Source organism: Pezoporus occidentalis, unplaced genomic scaffold (genome assembly GCF_034315485.1).
Source record: "Pezoporus occidentalis ecotype Australia unplaced genomic scaffold, CSIRO_AGI_Poc_V1 ctg130, whole genome shotgun sequence".
Lineage (NCBI taxonomy): Eukaryota > Metazoa > Chordata > Aves > Psittaciformes > Psittacidae > Pezoporus > Pezoporus occidentalis.
Window position 1 is genome coordinate 2,025,100 of NW_026913104.1, and position 17,837 is coordinate 2,042,936.

At 43.2% G+C, this 17,837-nt stretch overlaps 1 protein-coding gene across 3 annotated transcripts in view; it reads right to left on the bottom strand.

The window, feature by feature from the left end:
* Positions 1–17,837, bottom strand: part of PKNOX2 (PBX/knotted 1 homeobox 2) — a 77,169-nt gene that overhangs the window by 18,032 nt on the left and 41,300 nt on the right. The window contains exons 2-5 of one of the 3 annotated variants that reach the window (XM_062608728.1): positions 13,571–13,722; positions 13,175–13,252; positions 6,165–6,273; positions 1,171–1,310 (exon numbers count right to left, since the gene is read on the bottom strand). In XM_062608728.1, coding sequence (XP_062464712.1) covers positions 1,171–1,310; positions 6,165–6,248 — 224 coding nt within the window. In that variant the 5' untranslated portion in view covers positions 6,249–6,273; positions 13,175–13,252; positions 13,571–13,722. Of the gene's footprint in view, positions 1–1,170; positions 1,311–6,164; positions 6,274–9,613; positions 9,733–11,022; positions 11,043–13,174; positions 13,253–13,570; positions 13,723–17,837 lie in introns of those variants that run through there. The other 2 variants (XM_062608730.1, XM_062608729.1) reach the window with 2 other exon arrangements.

Here is a 17,837-nt window from a genome sequence, read left to right on the forward strand (position 1 = left end):
CAGTTGATAGCCAAAAATCAGCATCCAGGTTTGGGCAACCAAGTCCACACGTGGCACCAGCCAACATATTTCCCTACTTTTCTGGGTGGGAAATAGGTCCAAATTATTCCCAGCATTTTCTGACGTTCAAATTGAGGCTGGGAAAACTCCAAGGGATTTTTTTTTTGTTTCATCATCCCATGAACACTGTAAAAATCTTTGCAGACGTGCAAAGAAAAGGTGTTTTTTCCTGAATGACCTCTTTTGCCTTGAGAAAATTATTTCTATCATTAGCAAAACATCTTAAGACCTGCTCCCAATAATCCTTCGTGTTTTCCTGGGAAACCAGTGGGTTTATTCCCATCTTTCCAGACCTTTCAGACTCGTAATATCTGAATATTTGAAGTTTTTTGATTCACAAGCACCTTTGGCCCTGGCCATTAACCTTAAATCTTAATCCTAATTATAGTATACATTACTGTATACATTGTAATACTGTAAATAATTATCTATCGCTTTAATAATTACATATTACTTATATAATTATATTATTTACATAATTACAATGTTACTTATTGCAATTATATGATAACATTATATTACAATATTATATTAATATTTCCAAAGGCATAAAAAAGGGGTCCAGAGGGGTTCATACATCCCGCACCCATTGCTGCAGCACCCATATGGAAGCATGAGCTTCCTATTTCAGGTTAATAAGTGACTTTGCCACTTCTGGGTGCTTTTTCGGCCCAAAATCACACCGTTTTGCTAGAAAAAAACAGTCTAATTTGAGTTTTTGGGGGGGTGGGAGGAATACTTTGGGTGTGAGATGGTGGAAGATGCAAAACATGACAGGAGATAGGGGGAGATGCTGCAAAATGATGTCTATGCAGGACCTCATTAACCAAGTGTTAATATCAATATTTACTACTGCTAAAATGAAGCAAATTGCAAATCCCCCCATTCCTGTCTGTTAATTAATGCACTAGAATATTAGTGGATTAATAATGCATTAGAAAAATGAAATGCATCACCGAAGCATCACTGAATCGATGCATTAACTGATGCATTGATTGCTGCATCGGTGAATCGACGCGTTCATAATGCATTACAACGAGTGCATTAATTAAATAAGGCATTAATTAAGGCCTTAATTAATGAATGCACACTGATGGTAGCTCGCATCACCTGTAGACAGCTCGCTTGTCAGCCTCCAGCTGCGCCTGGGGGTCGCCGGCCGCGGCAGATACTGGTGCGTTAGGGGCTGCTGCTGGAGTGGCGAGATGCACGGGCTGAGCCTTGGTGGGCTGCTGGGCTGTGGCTGTCATCTGGGAGGGGAGAAAGAAAAGGAGAGGTTAAAAAGGGAGAAAATCAAGTAAACCCGGGGTTTGCTGTGCTTTGCCACTGCGTTTTGCAGCCTTCTGCGGCGAGTTTGTGAAGTTTAGGGAGATGTAGCGCCGCGATGGGACTCTGAGCAGGATGCATTTGCATTCCATCTAAGGTTGCCTTAGGTTTTCCCACTTTTCCCCCAGTTTTGTACTTTGGGAAAACACAGGGAAAAAAACCAAACCAAACCCAACATCTTTATTGCAGCAGCAAAGCAGAGGCAGGGGGTAATTTATTAAGGGATGCTTTGCACAAGTCCCAGATTAAATCAGCTGCAAGGCTGCTGCTTGCCAAGGTTTTTTCAAAGCAGGTATTATTGTCTAGACACAAAATTACGTGAGCCTCTTCCAACTCAGAATGAGTCATTTTTGCACTGGGAGAAGCCAGCCAAAACCAAAATTCAACTTTTCTTTTCCTCCCTGTGCCCAAATCTTGGTCTTTACCCAGTGCTGCCCCAGATCACTGATGCAAGGGGAACTGCAGTCTGTCCAGCCAAAATTACATTTGCTTTGTAATAAATCATTTTTCTAACTAACATTTTGGTTTTTGAGAAATTGCAAGTATTTTAGTTAAACACCTGCATTTAAGATGCGAGCAGTGCGCATGGTAGTAGTGCACGTGCAAATCACTGTGCTTCCTTCCAGTATCCCCTCAAAACTCCTACCCACAGGTGTACAGGTTTGCACCTATTTAGAGACAATTTCCCCTTAAAATTAACAATTGCATTTTAAAAAGCTGAATTATTTGCAGATGGGCTGCAGATGGGTCTGATGAACACTGTATGATGCATTGCTTTATACTGCTAAGACTTGGTTAATAAAAAAAATCAGGGAGAAATTTAATTGATTTAGGCTCGTACACCCCCCCACCCCCCATCCAGTGGGTTTAGCTTAAAATCTCAGTGAAAAATTAATGGAAAGAGGGTGTTTCACCCGCTTTTGATGTCAAAATGCTGTAAAGTATTTAGCATTTGCCTGTTTTCACTGGTAAATCTGAGCTGGGCAGCAAAAGGAAGCCTCTGCTTCTTGCTGAATATTGTATATATATCTTTGGCTAATAGATCACAGAATCATAGAACAGTAAGGGTTGGAAAGGATCTTAAGATCATCTAGTTCCAATCCCCCCATATTCATTTTTGTGTTTAGTTTTATACAAATAAATGATATTATGTATTTATTTGGCTGGTATACTTCTAGACTAATGTCTGTGATTACTTATATGAAAATAAAATGGCAGGTTATATTTATATACACATATATTTACATATATGTATATATTAGATATGTACATTATTGTATGTATGTATATACTACATACATGTACATATATATTATATATTATATATTGCATATTATATATATGATAAATATTATACACGCCTATATAAATACATGTATATATGTGTACACCCAGAGCCTTCTCCAGCCAAATCCACCCTGCTACTCAGGTTCTTGCCATGATAAAGCAGACTTCTCCCTCCCTTACAAGCTGTGTAAACCCAGGCTGGGCCAGCACCTCGACACCTTTTGCTTTCAAAATGTTTGACTTTAATATCTCCTGCCTGACCTTTCACTGCCGATAACAGCGCTTTTGAGTTTTAATCTCTTTTATTGTTCATAACGGCAAAGTTTGCCTCCTGCACCTGCAAATTCACCCTGCACTATTCAATTCCTAACTCTCCCAACCCAGAAACAGGTTTGGTTTCCATCCCTATTCCCTTCCCCAACGAAAATCTGTGGTTCGCTTCCCATTCCTACTCCATCACTTTGGATTTCTCTTTTTTTCCACCCATTTTCTAAATAAACCAAATTGCAAGTGGATTTTGAGATCCTCCACCCATGTCATTGAGTATTTCTCCATCCTCTTTCTCTTTTTTCCCCTTTTTTTCTCCCTATTATTTTCCTTTAAAACAACTTTTCCTAGGGGAGAAATGGCTTTTCCCCCCTCTTTTTTTTCCTTTTTTATTCTTTTTCCCCTTGACACACTCAGGATGCCAAAGCTCTTTTTTGCATCCTGCCCCCAAATCCTGCCAAGTTGGCCGATTCCAGCCAAGTCTGCAACTAATTGGGCTATTACCCAAAAAAAAATAAGCCTCCTCTGCGGCTGTTTCAAAGCCATTACCTCACCTTGGGCTAAAGAAAATAATAAAAAATAAATAAAATAATCCCAAGTCAGTGGAAAATTAGGTGAGAAGATACTTGGATGTGAGTATTTGCAGCCAGATAGGGATGCTGGGCAGGGAGGGAGGCAAAAATGCAGCCAAAAATGGCTTTACAGGGAGCAGGTGGGGAAGGGAAAGCAGGAAAAAGGCAGCAGGCTTCTGGCTCGGGAGCGTGTATGTTTTGGCAGTGGGAAAATAGGGAAATATAGGGGAAAAGGGGCTGGATTTGGGTAGGAAAGTTGCAGGCGTTGGAAAAAAAACACAGATGGGGGTCTGATGGTGATGATGAGGATGAGGATGAAGATGATTATTTGAACCCATCACCCCTTGTCCTATCACTACAGTCCCTGAATGAGGGCCTCTTTCCAGCATCCTTGTAGCCCCCTTCAGACACTGGAAGCTGCTCTGAGGTATTCACGCAGCTTCTCTTCTCCAGGCTGAACAGCCCCAATGTTCTCGGCTTGTCAGTTTTAAAGCCTGACCTATATTATATTATATTCCTGTTTTTACCCTTCTTCAGGAAGAAAATCCTTTACTGGTGTTAGCAGCTCCTCACCAGGTGATGTGGGGGCTTCCTGCAGGTTTAAATGTGATAATCCCTCTTGCTTTAGGATTTCTTTTGAAGTTGAAGACTATGGACTCTGTACGTCTACAGAGCAATGACAGTCAAGGTCTTCAGGGCAAGAAAACCTCCTCAGTCAGCAATATTTAACCTATTCCTTAGCATTTCAGGGTGAAAATTTCATCACACATGCTGAAAACAGTGGATCTGACCCCAAAAACATTCTGAGGACACCAGGAGTTGGAAGGGGGGAGGGTTTGATGGATCCTACAGAAAAATCAGTACCTCCAGCCCAGTTTTCATTTGTGGCTTTTCTGGAAACAATATTTTTTATAATTAGAAAGGAAATTCTATATTTATATCATTTTTATATCCATTTTTGTCCCTGAAAAGCACACTGGGGGGAGTGCAAAGCTGGTTTTAACACTTTCCGTGTTGAAACTGCTGAAAAGTCAACATTTCCATCCAATTCTTATAAGTACGTTTATAGAATAAGTAAAAAAGTAAATTTTTTTTTTCTTTTTTTTTGTATTTTCCACTTTTGACCCTGATGTAACCACCTAAAACACCCTTTTTTTGGGGAGAGCAGATCTGCTTTCATCACCTTCCATGCTGAAAATGCCTATTTTTAGGTCAACCTCTTTTTGCTAACTCTGATAATGAAATAGCTTGAGACTTTTAGTTTTTTCCTATTCATTTATCATGGAAAATATGTGGATTTTATGCAGATTCTTTAATTTTCAACTGGTGGAGTTATGCAGTGAGCGCAATCATGCTCAGTATAAATGATGCTCTGTGTTACCCCTCTGTTAGCAGAACCAGGTGATATTATTAAAGCATTATTTTCCTTCCAAGAGGCAGCTTTTCCCTTAATTTCTGCTTCATTTTTGCACATTTCTGACAGTGAGGGACATTACTTGCACAGCCTCTGTAGTAAAATACCAACACAAAGCTCTCCCAAACCCCTTTTTTAAGCACTTCCCAAAACTCTCCCCTTGATAACAAGAAGTTGGCTGCAGCTCTAATAATTGGGGGGGGTTATTTATGGCTGACCCTCCCCATCTCTTCCCCATTGTTGGGGAGAGGAAATCCATGCAATTTGCTTTTCCAAACCCTAGAAAACCCAAATTTTCATGCAAAAGGCTCACAGCAGTGACAGCGTTGAATCAAAACCAGCAACTCTTGGCTGCAGCTTTTCCTCCAAACCCACTTAAACTGAAAGAAAAACACTTGAGCAACCCCCAAGACGGGGGGGGGGGGGAAGGAAGGATTTAGTTCACGATGCTCCTGAGAGTCCCCAAAATTCAATGTATTAGAAAGAGGGGCAGATAAGGGGTAGGGATGAGGAAAGTAGAGGGGATGTCTCCATAGGATGCTGCGGAAAATCTCAGCTATTTTAGTCCTTTAAATTGCCCATTAGGACTAAACTGGCGTCGTGGCTCCCCGCTGCGTGTTTCGACACGGAGAAGAGAAAAACACTGGGGAAAAAAAAGCCCTTCTCAGAGCAGAGCAGAGCAGTGAAGCGAGCAAATGATGACACCAAAGTTGGAGGAGCCATAAAAACCCCACCGAGGTGTCGTTTGTGAGAAGTGACCTTTTCCCACCAAAGGAGACGAGCGGAAAGGAGACCCAGGGGGATGTAAAAGTCAATTTATTTATTTTAGCTTGCAGAGAACAGGCTTGATTTTGATGGTTTATTTCCTAAGAGGGGAGATTTTGGAGCTTTTGCTGCTATGTAGAAAATGGGGGGGAAATTCAACATTTCCCATAGGACCTACCCAAAAAGCTGTTTTGAATGGGGTGGCGATTCAGCGCTCAATCCAGGTTTTTGCAAGAAGACCCCAAGACCCCAAAATAAGCCAGAAATGGGCAAAAAAAAAACATACAGTTTGACCAAAACACCTTCAATTTTAGAGACTGTGTTGGAGGGCTTTTAATTTTTGCCACTCTGAAATGGACATTTTGGGGTGAAATACTTTGTCATGGTTATTATTAGGAAGGGGCGGTAATAACTGCAGGAGTTGGGGGTCACTAGGGGTCTGCAGGAGACCATGGGTGCTCAGGGACACTCACCTGTGGGGTGTCTTGGTAGGGAGGAGGGGGCACTGTCTGGGTGGCCATCATCGTCAGAGCCGGTGCCGGGGAGACATGGTGCATCCTGGGTGGGAGTCACATCGAGAACCTGCAGGCAGGAGAAATGCTGCTGGATTAAGGGGGATCTCCCCTGAAAAGGAAAAATCAAAAGGATAGAAAGGAGAAGTGATGCTCCTCACACCACCCAGTCCCTAGAAGAAACCCTTCTTCTAGGTTCTTCTATGACTGTTATCATAATTTGATGATTGTTAGAGATTTGTGGTTTTGGATAAGGAATGCCTCGAGGATGAAACAAAGAGGGTCACTGGCAAGGAGATCTTAGCTGGAGAGCAGCCAGGCAAGGGCTCTTGGAGATGATGGCTGCATGGACGCATGATGGATGTGATTGTGATTGAGATGATCAGTAAACATCATATTATATTTTCCCCCCTGTGAACCCTGGTGCACCCAGGGCATTTTCTTTATACCCCTTACGCCTATAACAGCAGTGCTTAAATGGGGATTTCCATCCCTTTTCCAGTTATTCCTCCTTTCTGGAAGTAGGAAGACAAGTCATAAATGCAAAATTTTCCATTTTCTGAAATTACACATCAAAAACCTCATCCAAATTCCACATCTCTTTGCCTTGGCCACCATGGAGTCACATCTTCAAGCACTGAGCGCTCAATCGAAAAGGGACAGCGAATATGAGTTGACCAACCTAGCTGATGCCTATGTTGCATTGATCAACCCCATGGTGACTGAATGCACAAGATATTGCATCAATGTGATTAAAATAATGATTTTTGTTATTTCCCCAACAGCAAAATAGCAGGAAGCAAAATTATCCGCTCCTGAGTGAACTTGTGGAGTACAGCGTTTGGTGTCCAATGTCAAAACTTGGCTCACAGCTACAGGCACGTCCTCAAGGGGGAACACCAAGGGGAAAACCTCCCCATCAGAAACAGCTGCAGCTGGAGAAAAGCAGAATTCAGCACTGCAGCGGTCTAGACATCTCAGTGGGAAGCTGAGAAAAATAAGGCATTGCTATTTTGGGGAACAAAAAGTCCTGCTTGCTATCTATTGTTCGTGCCAGGATTGAGCCTACCTTTAGCACACGGCAATTTATTGTGGGGTGTGAGCTTTTTGGTCAAATATATTCCCAGAAGGTGGCAGTCCAGAGCCCGATTTAATTGCCAAATATCATCTGAGCTGCTACAATCAAGCCTTTATGGGCGTTGAATTGTTTAGAGAACGGGACTTATAGCAAAATGTAAGGGAAAAAAGGGATAAAATGAGAGACAGCTGTTGCCAATAGCAGTATATTTATTTGGGGGGAAACAAATGCACTTGGGTACCATAAATATCCTGGGAAGTGCCTGGTACCCGCAGGAAAAGCCGGACGGGTATTTCACGTGGGAGCCCCTGGCCATGAATCTCCGGATAACAGTGCAAAGCTGTCAGCCCCGTGGATTTATCACCAGCCGAATGCATGGAAGGGTCTAAAGCTGCTATTTTATGCATTAATTCTTTCTTATTTTTATATATATTTTATGCATTAATGCTCTATTTCTTTCCACTCTCCCCCCCCACCCCCCCTTAAATCAATTTAGCTGTATGAGCTCTTGACCATAGGCATCCAGATGATGAAAGGAGAAAAGCATCACCAAACCCCTGCCAATCCCTTGCAGATCAGCTTGAGGCAGTGATCAGCTCTTGGGCAAAGAGTGAAATCTGGGGGACTGGGGGTCACCAAGGACAGGAATTTCATACAACTCCCAGGGTGTTTGCACAGAGGAAAGAAATGGTGAGCAATAAAGCCCGTAAAGGCTCTCTCATTTCCGGAAGCAGTTTTGGCAGCGACCTGAGATCAAAGTATCCTAAATTTCCTTATGAAATAAAATTATTTCACCTATCACTGAAATATTGCCATTAAGTTGGAAATATATTTCCGGAAGAGTATGTGTCTACCTGAAAGAGTCTCAGATTTATCAGCTGTGCTTCTTTTTGCCAGCAATATATTACATGTTCTTTCAAATAAAAATAATTAAAGACTAAGTTGAGAGTTGGGGGTTTTTATAGCATGGTCACTGATGCCTTAAAACATTCCAAAAATCCAAGTCCACAACACCCCAGGTGAATGTGACCTCCTTGATTCATAAAACAGCTGAAAAACCATATTAGAAGTAGGGGCTCAATGCAGAAAACCCCACATTGTTGGACTCCACATTGTCATTTTTAGCAGATACTAATATTAGCTTTGCAAGGTGCAATTCTTGTTTCTAAATCAATGGGGATCATTTTTTCTAGCTCATTCAGCAGCTCCTTCCCTGCAGCAAAACATGCAATTGATAACAGAGGACTCAACATGAGAAATCAGAAAATCAGCTTTTCAGGCATTTCCTCTTCTCTACCCAAAGTTTCAAAGTTATTAGAGATACTTGAGGATGTCTTCCACCCATGGGAAGGTACTTGTCTCTGTTAAGGGAATTCTGCCTTTTATAAAAGGTATTTTGAAGAGAGGATGCTTTGGGATTTGCACTGACGCCGTGTTAGCCATGCTCCCTCCTCAGTGGGCTCTTCACAGAGGCTTTTGCATGCTGGCATTTATGATATATATTCATCTAAGTTGAAATGAAGAAATATAGCTGAGGGGGAAAGGATGGGCACCTCCAGAGGACCATACATCTTGGTCTGAACAACCAGCGAGGACAGGTTCACCCTTGGTGGGTGATGCTAAGTCTTCACTAGCCATAAAGTGAATTAAGAGCAACCCTCTTGCTCTTGAAAGTCTCATTTCCATTCAGCAACCTTCAAACTTTTGCTTATTTTCACTTAAATTCACCTGTGAGGCTGAAAGATGACCCCCAGGTTCTCATAAGCTATAACCCTGTTATGCCACCACCTCATGAAAAATAAAATAAATGCTGTCAAATGGTTGAAAATGGGGAAGAATCCCAGATTTCAAGACATCACCCATTCTTGGCCATGCCTCATGGTTAAGGTTGCTTCCAAGCAGGCTCATGTGATGCCTCATCTGAGGATTCCAAGAGTCCCTGTGCAAGAAATACCACCATACCACCAAATATTATTAATCGGTTTTAGGAATATTTGGTACCCAAATTTCCTCTATCCAAACCCAGGAGGTTTTTTTGCATTGGGAGCATCCTTTGCTCTCACCCAAGATGCTGGTTGCCTAAATGCTGATCATTGAACCCTTCCCAGCATCCAGCTATCAAGTTATCAGAGCAACCCTCTTTCCTACTTTTTCTCCTAAAAAAGCCCTTGGTCAATGCATAAACATCTCCTTTGGGTGCAGGGTGAAAACAGTATTTATTTCATTAACATCTGCATTTGTTAATTTAATATTTTAAAATTGTCCTCCCAGCTTTAGCTCCAGAGAAAGAGGGGACCTGCTACTGAAAATGTCTTATGAGAACAACAATTACCACTAAATATTTCTCTTCTCTCCGAAGATCCCCATCCCTAAAAGGCTCCAGGGATATCTCTGCAACATAAACAGGAGAATAAAACCTGCAAGAGCCAGTCAGAGCTTTAGTAGACAAGGTTAATGTACCTTGAACAGCAGCATTAAACAACTTTGTTCTTTAAGTGGAGAGCTGAAATACCTACTACATACAGTGTTATTTTTATAGAGGAAGACCATTAAAGCACCTTCCAAAACAAACTGGTGCAGCGAAACATCAAAGAAGCTTCTTCAAAGTAACCTGAAAATACTTGCATTTTGTGCAAACCAGCCCCTGGCCCAACAAAAGTTCCCAGAAGAGCAAAATGTGAATCTTTTCAGAGGGCAAAGCAGAAAGCTTTGAAGCGAAACGTAGCTGAGGAACCTAAAAAATGTGCAAACTTCCTCTTGTCCAGGAAAAGTTTCTGATTGCCTTGAGAGGGATTGCAAAACATTAATTTTCCAACAGTTATTCACTGCAAGCAGTGAGCTGTGAATAATTTATGATCAAAATCTTGCCTGATCCTTTCAAACCTTGCCTTGTGCTTTCCATTTTCCAACCCAACCTCCTAATCCCATGAGAGAAGAACCACTGAGCACCCACATTTCTATCATTAAACACCAAATCTCAGTCCCTTTGAAGTCCTGCAATGGGAAGGTCCCATCCCCAAGGTCCCAGCCAGGTTCAGAGAAGCTTCTTGAAGGACAAAGAAAATGATAGTAAATAAACACAATGAGTTTTGGAGAGATGGACTGGCAGAAGAAGCTTAAGTATGTGCAAAACCCACCTGCAACCTCAAAGTAGGCATTGAGATTGATGATTCCAGCAAAGATCACACCACAAACGTCACAATGACTTTTTGCAGCCGTTGCTGCAGCCCATAAACACTTCATGGGCAACACTGCCTTTTTGGGGTGTTTATTTTGCAGATTAAAGCTCACAGGCTTCATCATGCCAATGTCCAGCACTGCAAAAGTCACTGGCTATGTAAACACAAACAGAAACCTGGTTTTGGGTGGGCTCAAAGGGATTGGTCTAAATGGAAGCCTGGGTTTTGGTGGGCTGACAGAAACTGGGCTAACCCAACTGCAGAAGCACAGACAAGATGTGCATGGAAGCATGCAAAGTTCTACCCACCCATGGGAAAGCCCAGAAAACAGAGCAATGCTGCAGCACACCTAATAAAACCCTCTCCTCCCTTAAATCTGCCTCGTTTCTTGCTATATCCTGCTATCACACTTGCAAATTTTCCCTTTGGGAGAGGGAAAGAATTCCCTTTGGAGCCGGCTGTTTTCCTCTTTCCCATATGGCAGATAAATCAGAGCTTTCGACTTGCTGAGTTTTCGCTTCACATCCCTCTCTTGCAGCTCTCCGGCTCCTCCTGGTCTTACCTCATGCCTGAATTTCCTTTGAAAATGCAAAATTCCCAAGGAGAAATGACTCTACAAACCAGAAGACAAAAATAAGGTTTTCCTTGAGGCTTGCCAGGCTTCCTGGTATTGGCAGAGAGTTGTTCCCATCCAAGCCCTGAGCCAAGAAGCCAAAGATTGCGATGTGAGCCTCTAGATTAATTGCCTCAATTTAAACATCTTTCATTTGCCCATTTGAAAGCAATTTTTTTGCTGTATTTCCAGCTTGCATGACAAAAGAGAGGTTTGAGATGTGACACAGTGATTTATACAAGCTCCATCAAGCTGGGGAGTTACAGATAGTTCTGAGCTCCTTTAATTACACTTAATTACACTGTCTTCTCCATTTACTCTGAATGGTAGACCCTAAGATATGTTCAGCCTTGTCTTAACTCAACACAATGAGGCAATTGGAGACAAAAAACGACTGGGAAGTGTTTATGGGGTGAGGCAAATGTGCCAAATGTTTTTGCAACTTCCCAGGGACAAAAGGTACAGCCTGGCCTCAACGGTGCATCTCTGTGGAGAAAAGGACTTCAGGAGGAGGAAAGCTGAAATAGTTTTGTGCCTAGAAAATGGGAGGATCCATTTACAATGTGGAAAATGTCAAGAGGAACCAGGTTATTTCTTAGAAGAGTTCTTCAGGATAATTTCTAATATTAACCACACAGAGCAATACCAGCCTTCTGTTCCGGAAGGAGATTAGGTGGACTACCATCATCACATCTTTCTGCGCCTTTAGTGTGAGGTGTCTGGACTTTGTACAACTTGCTGAATGGGTTGGGTTTGATCTTCTTGCTGGAGATGATTCCCAAGCCAGGCTGTGCTTGTGTCCTTCACAGACATGTGCTCGTTTTCTCCACAGGCTCCAGTTTCCCCCAAGGGGAACAACTCAACATGACCAAAGTACATCACAGAAGCAACAAGCCCTTCCACGCATGTACCAGGGAGCTCACATCAAAATATTGATCAAAAAGAGGGCATCAAGGCAGGCAGGATCTCCCCAATAACAGGTCCTTGTGGTGGCTCCAAAACCCCACAAACCCACCAGAGAAGTCTTTTCAAAGTGAACCCTGCCTCTACCTTTAGTAGAAAGAGGCAAAATCAGCCTAATGAGAAATTAAGCTGCTTCATCACATCCTTAATCTTGAGGGTTTTGGCCAAGGGAAGATCACAGGCAAGAACCAGGGCTGAAAGGGCAGCCTGGGGGAAATAATCCTGCAATAATCTTGCTGTTGAGGCTTTTCTGCACTGTAGACCAAACAGAGCTCTTGGGTTTTCCCCCGAGATGCACCCACCCTAAGTATTCCCAGTTTAGGAAGAAGTCAGGCACTTATTCAGGATATTGAAGGTGGATTTCTCTTTGCTCTTTTAGGAGGGAAGCTGCAGCCAATGGGGTTTAATTTTCTTTTGTCACCTGCTGGGTGCCTACAGTTTTGGCACAGATGAAGACATTTGTCACTCTGACAGGCACTAATTTTAGCCATTGGGGTTGAGTAAAGGACTATGAGACCCTTGGTTTCATGTAGATCTTATTTTAAGCTCTGTGTTTCAGTTATTTTTAGCTGGTGACCATTTCTCCACATCCTACTGATGTGCCAAAAGTTTGCAGTGATAACAGCCCATATTTCAGGGTATTTGTACAAAAATATATCTGTGTTTTCCTCCAGGCTGGCTACGGCTTGTAGGGCTCTTAACAACATGTTATCAACACTTGAGCTTTAAATCAAGACTCCCTACACAGCAAAAAAAAGTATAAATCTCCCCCTAAATGCTTAGTGCATCTAGGGAAGGCATGATATAATTTGGGTGTACCAGAAAAGAGCATAAATTCCCCCAAATAAAGCCCCAGGGAGGTCAGGACTCACCACATCCCGCTCAATTAGTATATTAAATTACTTTTAGTCAGGCATTAAAAGAGGCTTCCCAGAGAAGAGGTGGAATCACAGTTCCTGGAAGTGTTCAAAACACATGTAGATGAGGCCCTCAGTGACATGGTTTGGTGGCCTTGGAAGTCATGGGGTAAAGGTGAGGACTTGAAGATCCTAAAGTTCTTTTCCAACCTAGTTGATTCTGTGATTCTATGGTTCTATATATAAAATTGCCAAATACATACAAAACAAAGCACTCTTACCGTTTCGGGGGTGCTCAGGGAGCTGCAAGTGTGTTCCTGCCACCCAAAAAATGAGATCTTCTGGATAGGGATCACAACCTGGGAAAGCAAAGGATGGAATATGTAAGTATTGAGAGAAATGGTGAAATGAGAAGGTGAAATTTTAAGCAGAGGATGCAGCTTTCTGCACTAGGGATGGTCTTCTGGCAGTGGCAGGAAAACCATGGTGGGCAATGCATTGTTTGCAGGATAGTGAGGAAAACAGGGGGAATCAAGGAAAACATAGGAGGCAATATCCCCTTGAAGGTGAAAGCAGGGCTGATGGCTGAGCTAAATCAGACCCCATGGTTTTGTCTGGGCAGTTTTGAACATCTCCAAGGAAGGATAACTAATAAATTAGATTTTTAGAGGTCGAACCGAGATGGGTCCAGAAAACAGAGGTGTGCTTGTGGGCGGTCTATCCGCAAAGGATGAAGGGCGATGTGGTCCCGTCCTGTCCTTTTCTGTTCCTGGGGGGTGGTGAATCCCCAGCACAGGATCTCACTGAGGGTTATCGGTACAATCCGGGTCTGAAAAGGAGAGAAAAAGGGAAAAGCAATGAAACGGCATTGGTGTTGGCTGTACCCTGAGGTCACATCAGCTGTTGCCATCCCCCTGGTTAGTGACAATCTTCATTTGAGTGTAAATGTGCTTTTACACTCGAGCTCAGATGGTGCAAATTAGGGAAGAGCCAGTTAAGTCAAAACCAAGGGAGCCCCCAGCTGTTATTTAGTAAGGAAAAGTCCACAGAGGTGTCAGAGGTGATTATGCTTCTACCAAGGATCTGGCCTTTACAGAGGCTGAGGTTGGGATTTAAGCAGATCCACTGTCAAAGTGAAGATGGGCTGAGCAAGGATCAGCACAGCTGTGGGGTGTTTTGTGTTTGACTGAAAAAAAATGAATGAAAGATAGCAAATTCCCCACATCTCTGAATATACATCAAATCTGGCAAGCCCCACTGATCTCTAATACCCATCTGATAAACTTCCCTCCATATACATCATCCACAGATATTACCTCTATATTACGTGATAAACATCACCTGAGATCTCTGATATATGTCTATCTACTTTGGTATACATCACCTGGTAGAGAACTCCTCAGATCCCCAAGATATGTCTGATATATGTCCCTTGATTCACACAATCTCTGTGGTGCTCTCAGATCTTCAGTATATATCTGATACATCTACTTTGATACAAATCACCTCTAGACAGCACCTCACCAATATACATCAGACATACACATCCCTGATATATGTCACATGTCTGGAGCATCTCAAATCTCCCTTATATATCTGATCCATCTAGCATGAATACATCACCTCTAGAGAGCTCCTCAGATATTCAATATACATCCAATATATCTACCTTGATATATGTAACCTTGTACAGAGCTCCTCAGATTGATTATATATGTCTGGTATATATAAATATACATGATCTGCTGAGCTGCTCAGATTCGAATGTACATCTGATATATGCACCTCCAGATATACATCACCTCCAGAGAGCTCCTCAGGTCTTCAACATACATGCGATATATCTGCCATGACACACACCACCTCCAGAGAGCTTCTCAGATCTCCAAGGTATACCTGAAGGATGCATCTCTCCTATATGTCACCTGCAGAGAGCTACACCTGTGGGTCTATGGGAGGTCCATGAGAACCATTTTTCCTGGTTTTAATTCCACCTCAAACCACTTGCAGTAATAACACTAGCACTATTTTGGTGCCCTCCCAGCCCATGTCCACCATTGCAACCAGAAGTATGGGTCCAAAAGGCAGAGGTATATGAGGAAGCTTGTAAAGGAAGAGCCACTATTGGAAATCTGGACATCCCTGAGGCCATTCCCCAAGGAGAGAGATGAAAGCAAGTGGGTGATTTCAAGGCAAAATAGGGCAGAAATCCCCAAACACGGAAAGCTTGATGAAAGGGACAAAAGGTCAAGGTACCTCTTGACTTCTCGGGCGAGCATAGGTCCTGCCAAGAGGTTTAGAGACCTAATCTGGGTTTACACTAAATGTTCAGGAGGTGCTTGAGTCCAGAACTCTTCCACTGCAACAGCAGCTGAACTATGAAACATATTTATGATCAAGAATAAAAAACACTCATGGGTTCATGTCTTGGAGGATCTTGCAGAGGCTGACACCAAACACACATTGAGGACCTGGGATTTGATTTGCACTGGATTTGTCCTGACAACGTGATGAAAAAACTCATGATTTGCAGCAATCCTTTGTAAAGACTTTACCATCCTGTGGGAAAGACTATAGCCATCTGGGCTCACTGTGTGAGCAAAGCATCAGTACTGGGGGAAAAGGAACAGATAAATAAGGCTCTGCCAGTGCCAGAACAACTCTGGTACACTGATTTTCCCCCTTGGAGGTCATCAGGGCTGAGGTCTTAGATGCCGCATGCATGTAGGACAAAAGTACAGGCTTGTGCAGCTTTTGCACAAAAGATGCCATTTTTGTCCCCATCACAAAGAGCACCACAAGCCAACCCCACCAGGGACATCTCCCTGAACACTCTTGCAGAGGGAGAGAAGCCTTTTTGAGCCAGCACAGACTTCCAGCGACTTCAAAAGGCATCCTTTGAAGTTTAGCAGAGGCCTTTGAAGTCCTCCCAATGCAAAAGAGAATGGAGGAGATGCCTTCTTCAAGATGTTCCACTGTGGGCGACGCAAGCCAGCAAGATACACGGTGTCCCAGGCACTCCTGGTTACATGGAACAGCTGCCCCAGAGTCATAAATGAGACATCAAACCCCTCAAATGCCCTAATCAATCCCCCAAAATGCCTGAAATCCTCATCTACTTGACCTGAATAACACCCAACAGCACAGATAGGAACCTCATCCTGTACCCAGACTGCAAAAAGCCAAGGGCATCCCTGTTAATAAAGATTTAATGAAGTGTAAGCGAATGCTAATAAAGTTGGCTTTTAGCAAAACTAAATCCAGGATTTTTGAAAAAGGGCTAGGATTTTAAACCAAGAAGGCTTTTCCCAGCGTGTCACCTTGTTTCCAACATGAGCAGATGACATTTCCAACCTCATCATCACAATAAATGTCTAATTGTGATCATTCTTTAACAAATTTAATGTCAGCTCCTCTGCCTTCAGTGGCAACCACAAATGGTGACATGCCCAGTAACACTGCTACGTTTTGCTGAATTATCTTTATACCCCATGCTACACCCAGGAGGAAGCTGCAGTGGCCCCAAATTGTACACCTATGGGGACAACCCAAGGAACCCTGTGCACATGAAAAGCAGGAGAGATGCAGAAATGAAAGCCCATATTTCAGTTTAACTCTTTAAGGAATTCCAGGGCAGGTTTAGACGGAGATGAGGAACGATTTCTTCCCCAAAGGGTGCTCAGGCATTGGAACAGACTGCCCAGGGCACTGCTGGAGGCACCGTCCCTGGAAGTGTTCACACACCATGTACACAAGGCCCCCAGTGACATGGGTTAGTGGTTGCCTTGGCAGTGCTGGGGAACAGTTGGACTTCATGATCTTTAAAGACCTGGTTGATTCTATAATTCTATGACCATGACTCTCCAAGCACTTCGCCTGCCATCTGCAATGAGGACTGTTGCAATAAGCACCTTGGACTTGTTGGGATTTCCCCAGCTTCTGTAGCATCTCCAGCCTCTGAGTAAGGGCTGGAGGTGGATATTGGTCATGCTCAAACGTGCAAAAAACAATATGGCAATTTCATCCTCCTACCTCCCCAGTCCCTCCAGTGATGCACTAACCCCATTCTTGCTCAGAGAGGGTGAAAAGCATTCCAGTATCTGAAGGGGGCTACAAGGATGCTGGAGAGGGACTCTTCATCAGGGACTGTAATGACAGGACAAGGGGTGATGGGTTCAAACTGGAACAAGGGAAGTTCAGGTTAGATATAAGGGAGAAATTCTTCCTTGTGAGGGTGCTGAGGCACTGGCACAGGTTGCCCAGAGAAGCTGTGGCTGCCCCATCCCTGGCAGTGTTTAAGGGCAGGTTGGACAGAGCCTTGGGTGACATGGTCTAATATGAGGGGGGCTGGAACTGGATGGTCTTAAGGTCCTTTCAACCCAAATGAATCTGTGGTTCTGTAATTCTATTTAAACATTGAAGACATTCCCATACACACAAAATATGTCTCTATTCCTGGAAAAGCAAAGCAGTTTTGCTGCAAAACATGGTCCAGGAGAGATGGTGGAGCCCTGCTACAGGCAATCTGCATTATCCAAAAGGAGCACGTATTGAAACATCGGACACTTCCCCCCCTTCCCTGGATGCACACATGTGAACACATCTGGACCCAAGGAACAAAAGCAGCTTCGCTACGCTGCACCGATAAATAATGGAAAGTCAAAGTGCCCCATGGAAGCAGCACCACACTGCTCAGCCTCAGGCAAGACCGCGGCAGATTTGGTACCCATGAGGTCTGGAACAGTGGGATTAATAACACATCAATTTTAATGCAGGGTGGGTTGGGGGGGGGGGGGGGTGTCTTCCTTTTTCTTTTTTTTTTTCTGCTTCACAAACAGCAAAGTGAATGTTTGAGCATCTCGGCGGGGGGTTAATGAGGACTCTGATTAGTTATTCAGATTTGCCGATGCTGCCTCGATCCATCCTCGGATGGGGGAATAACGG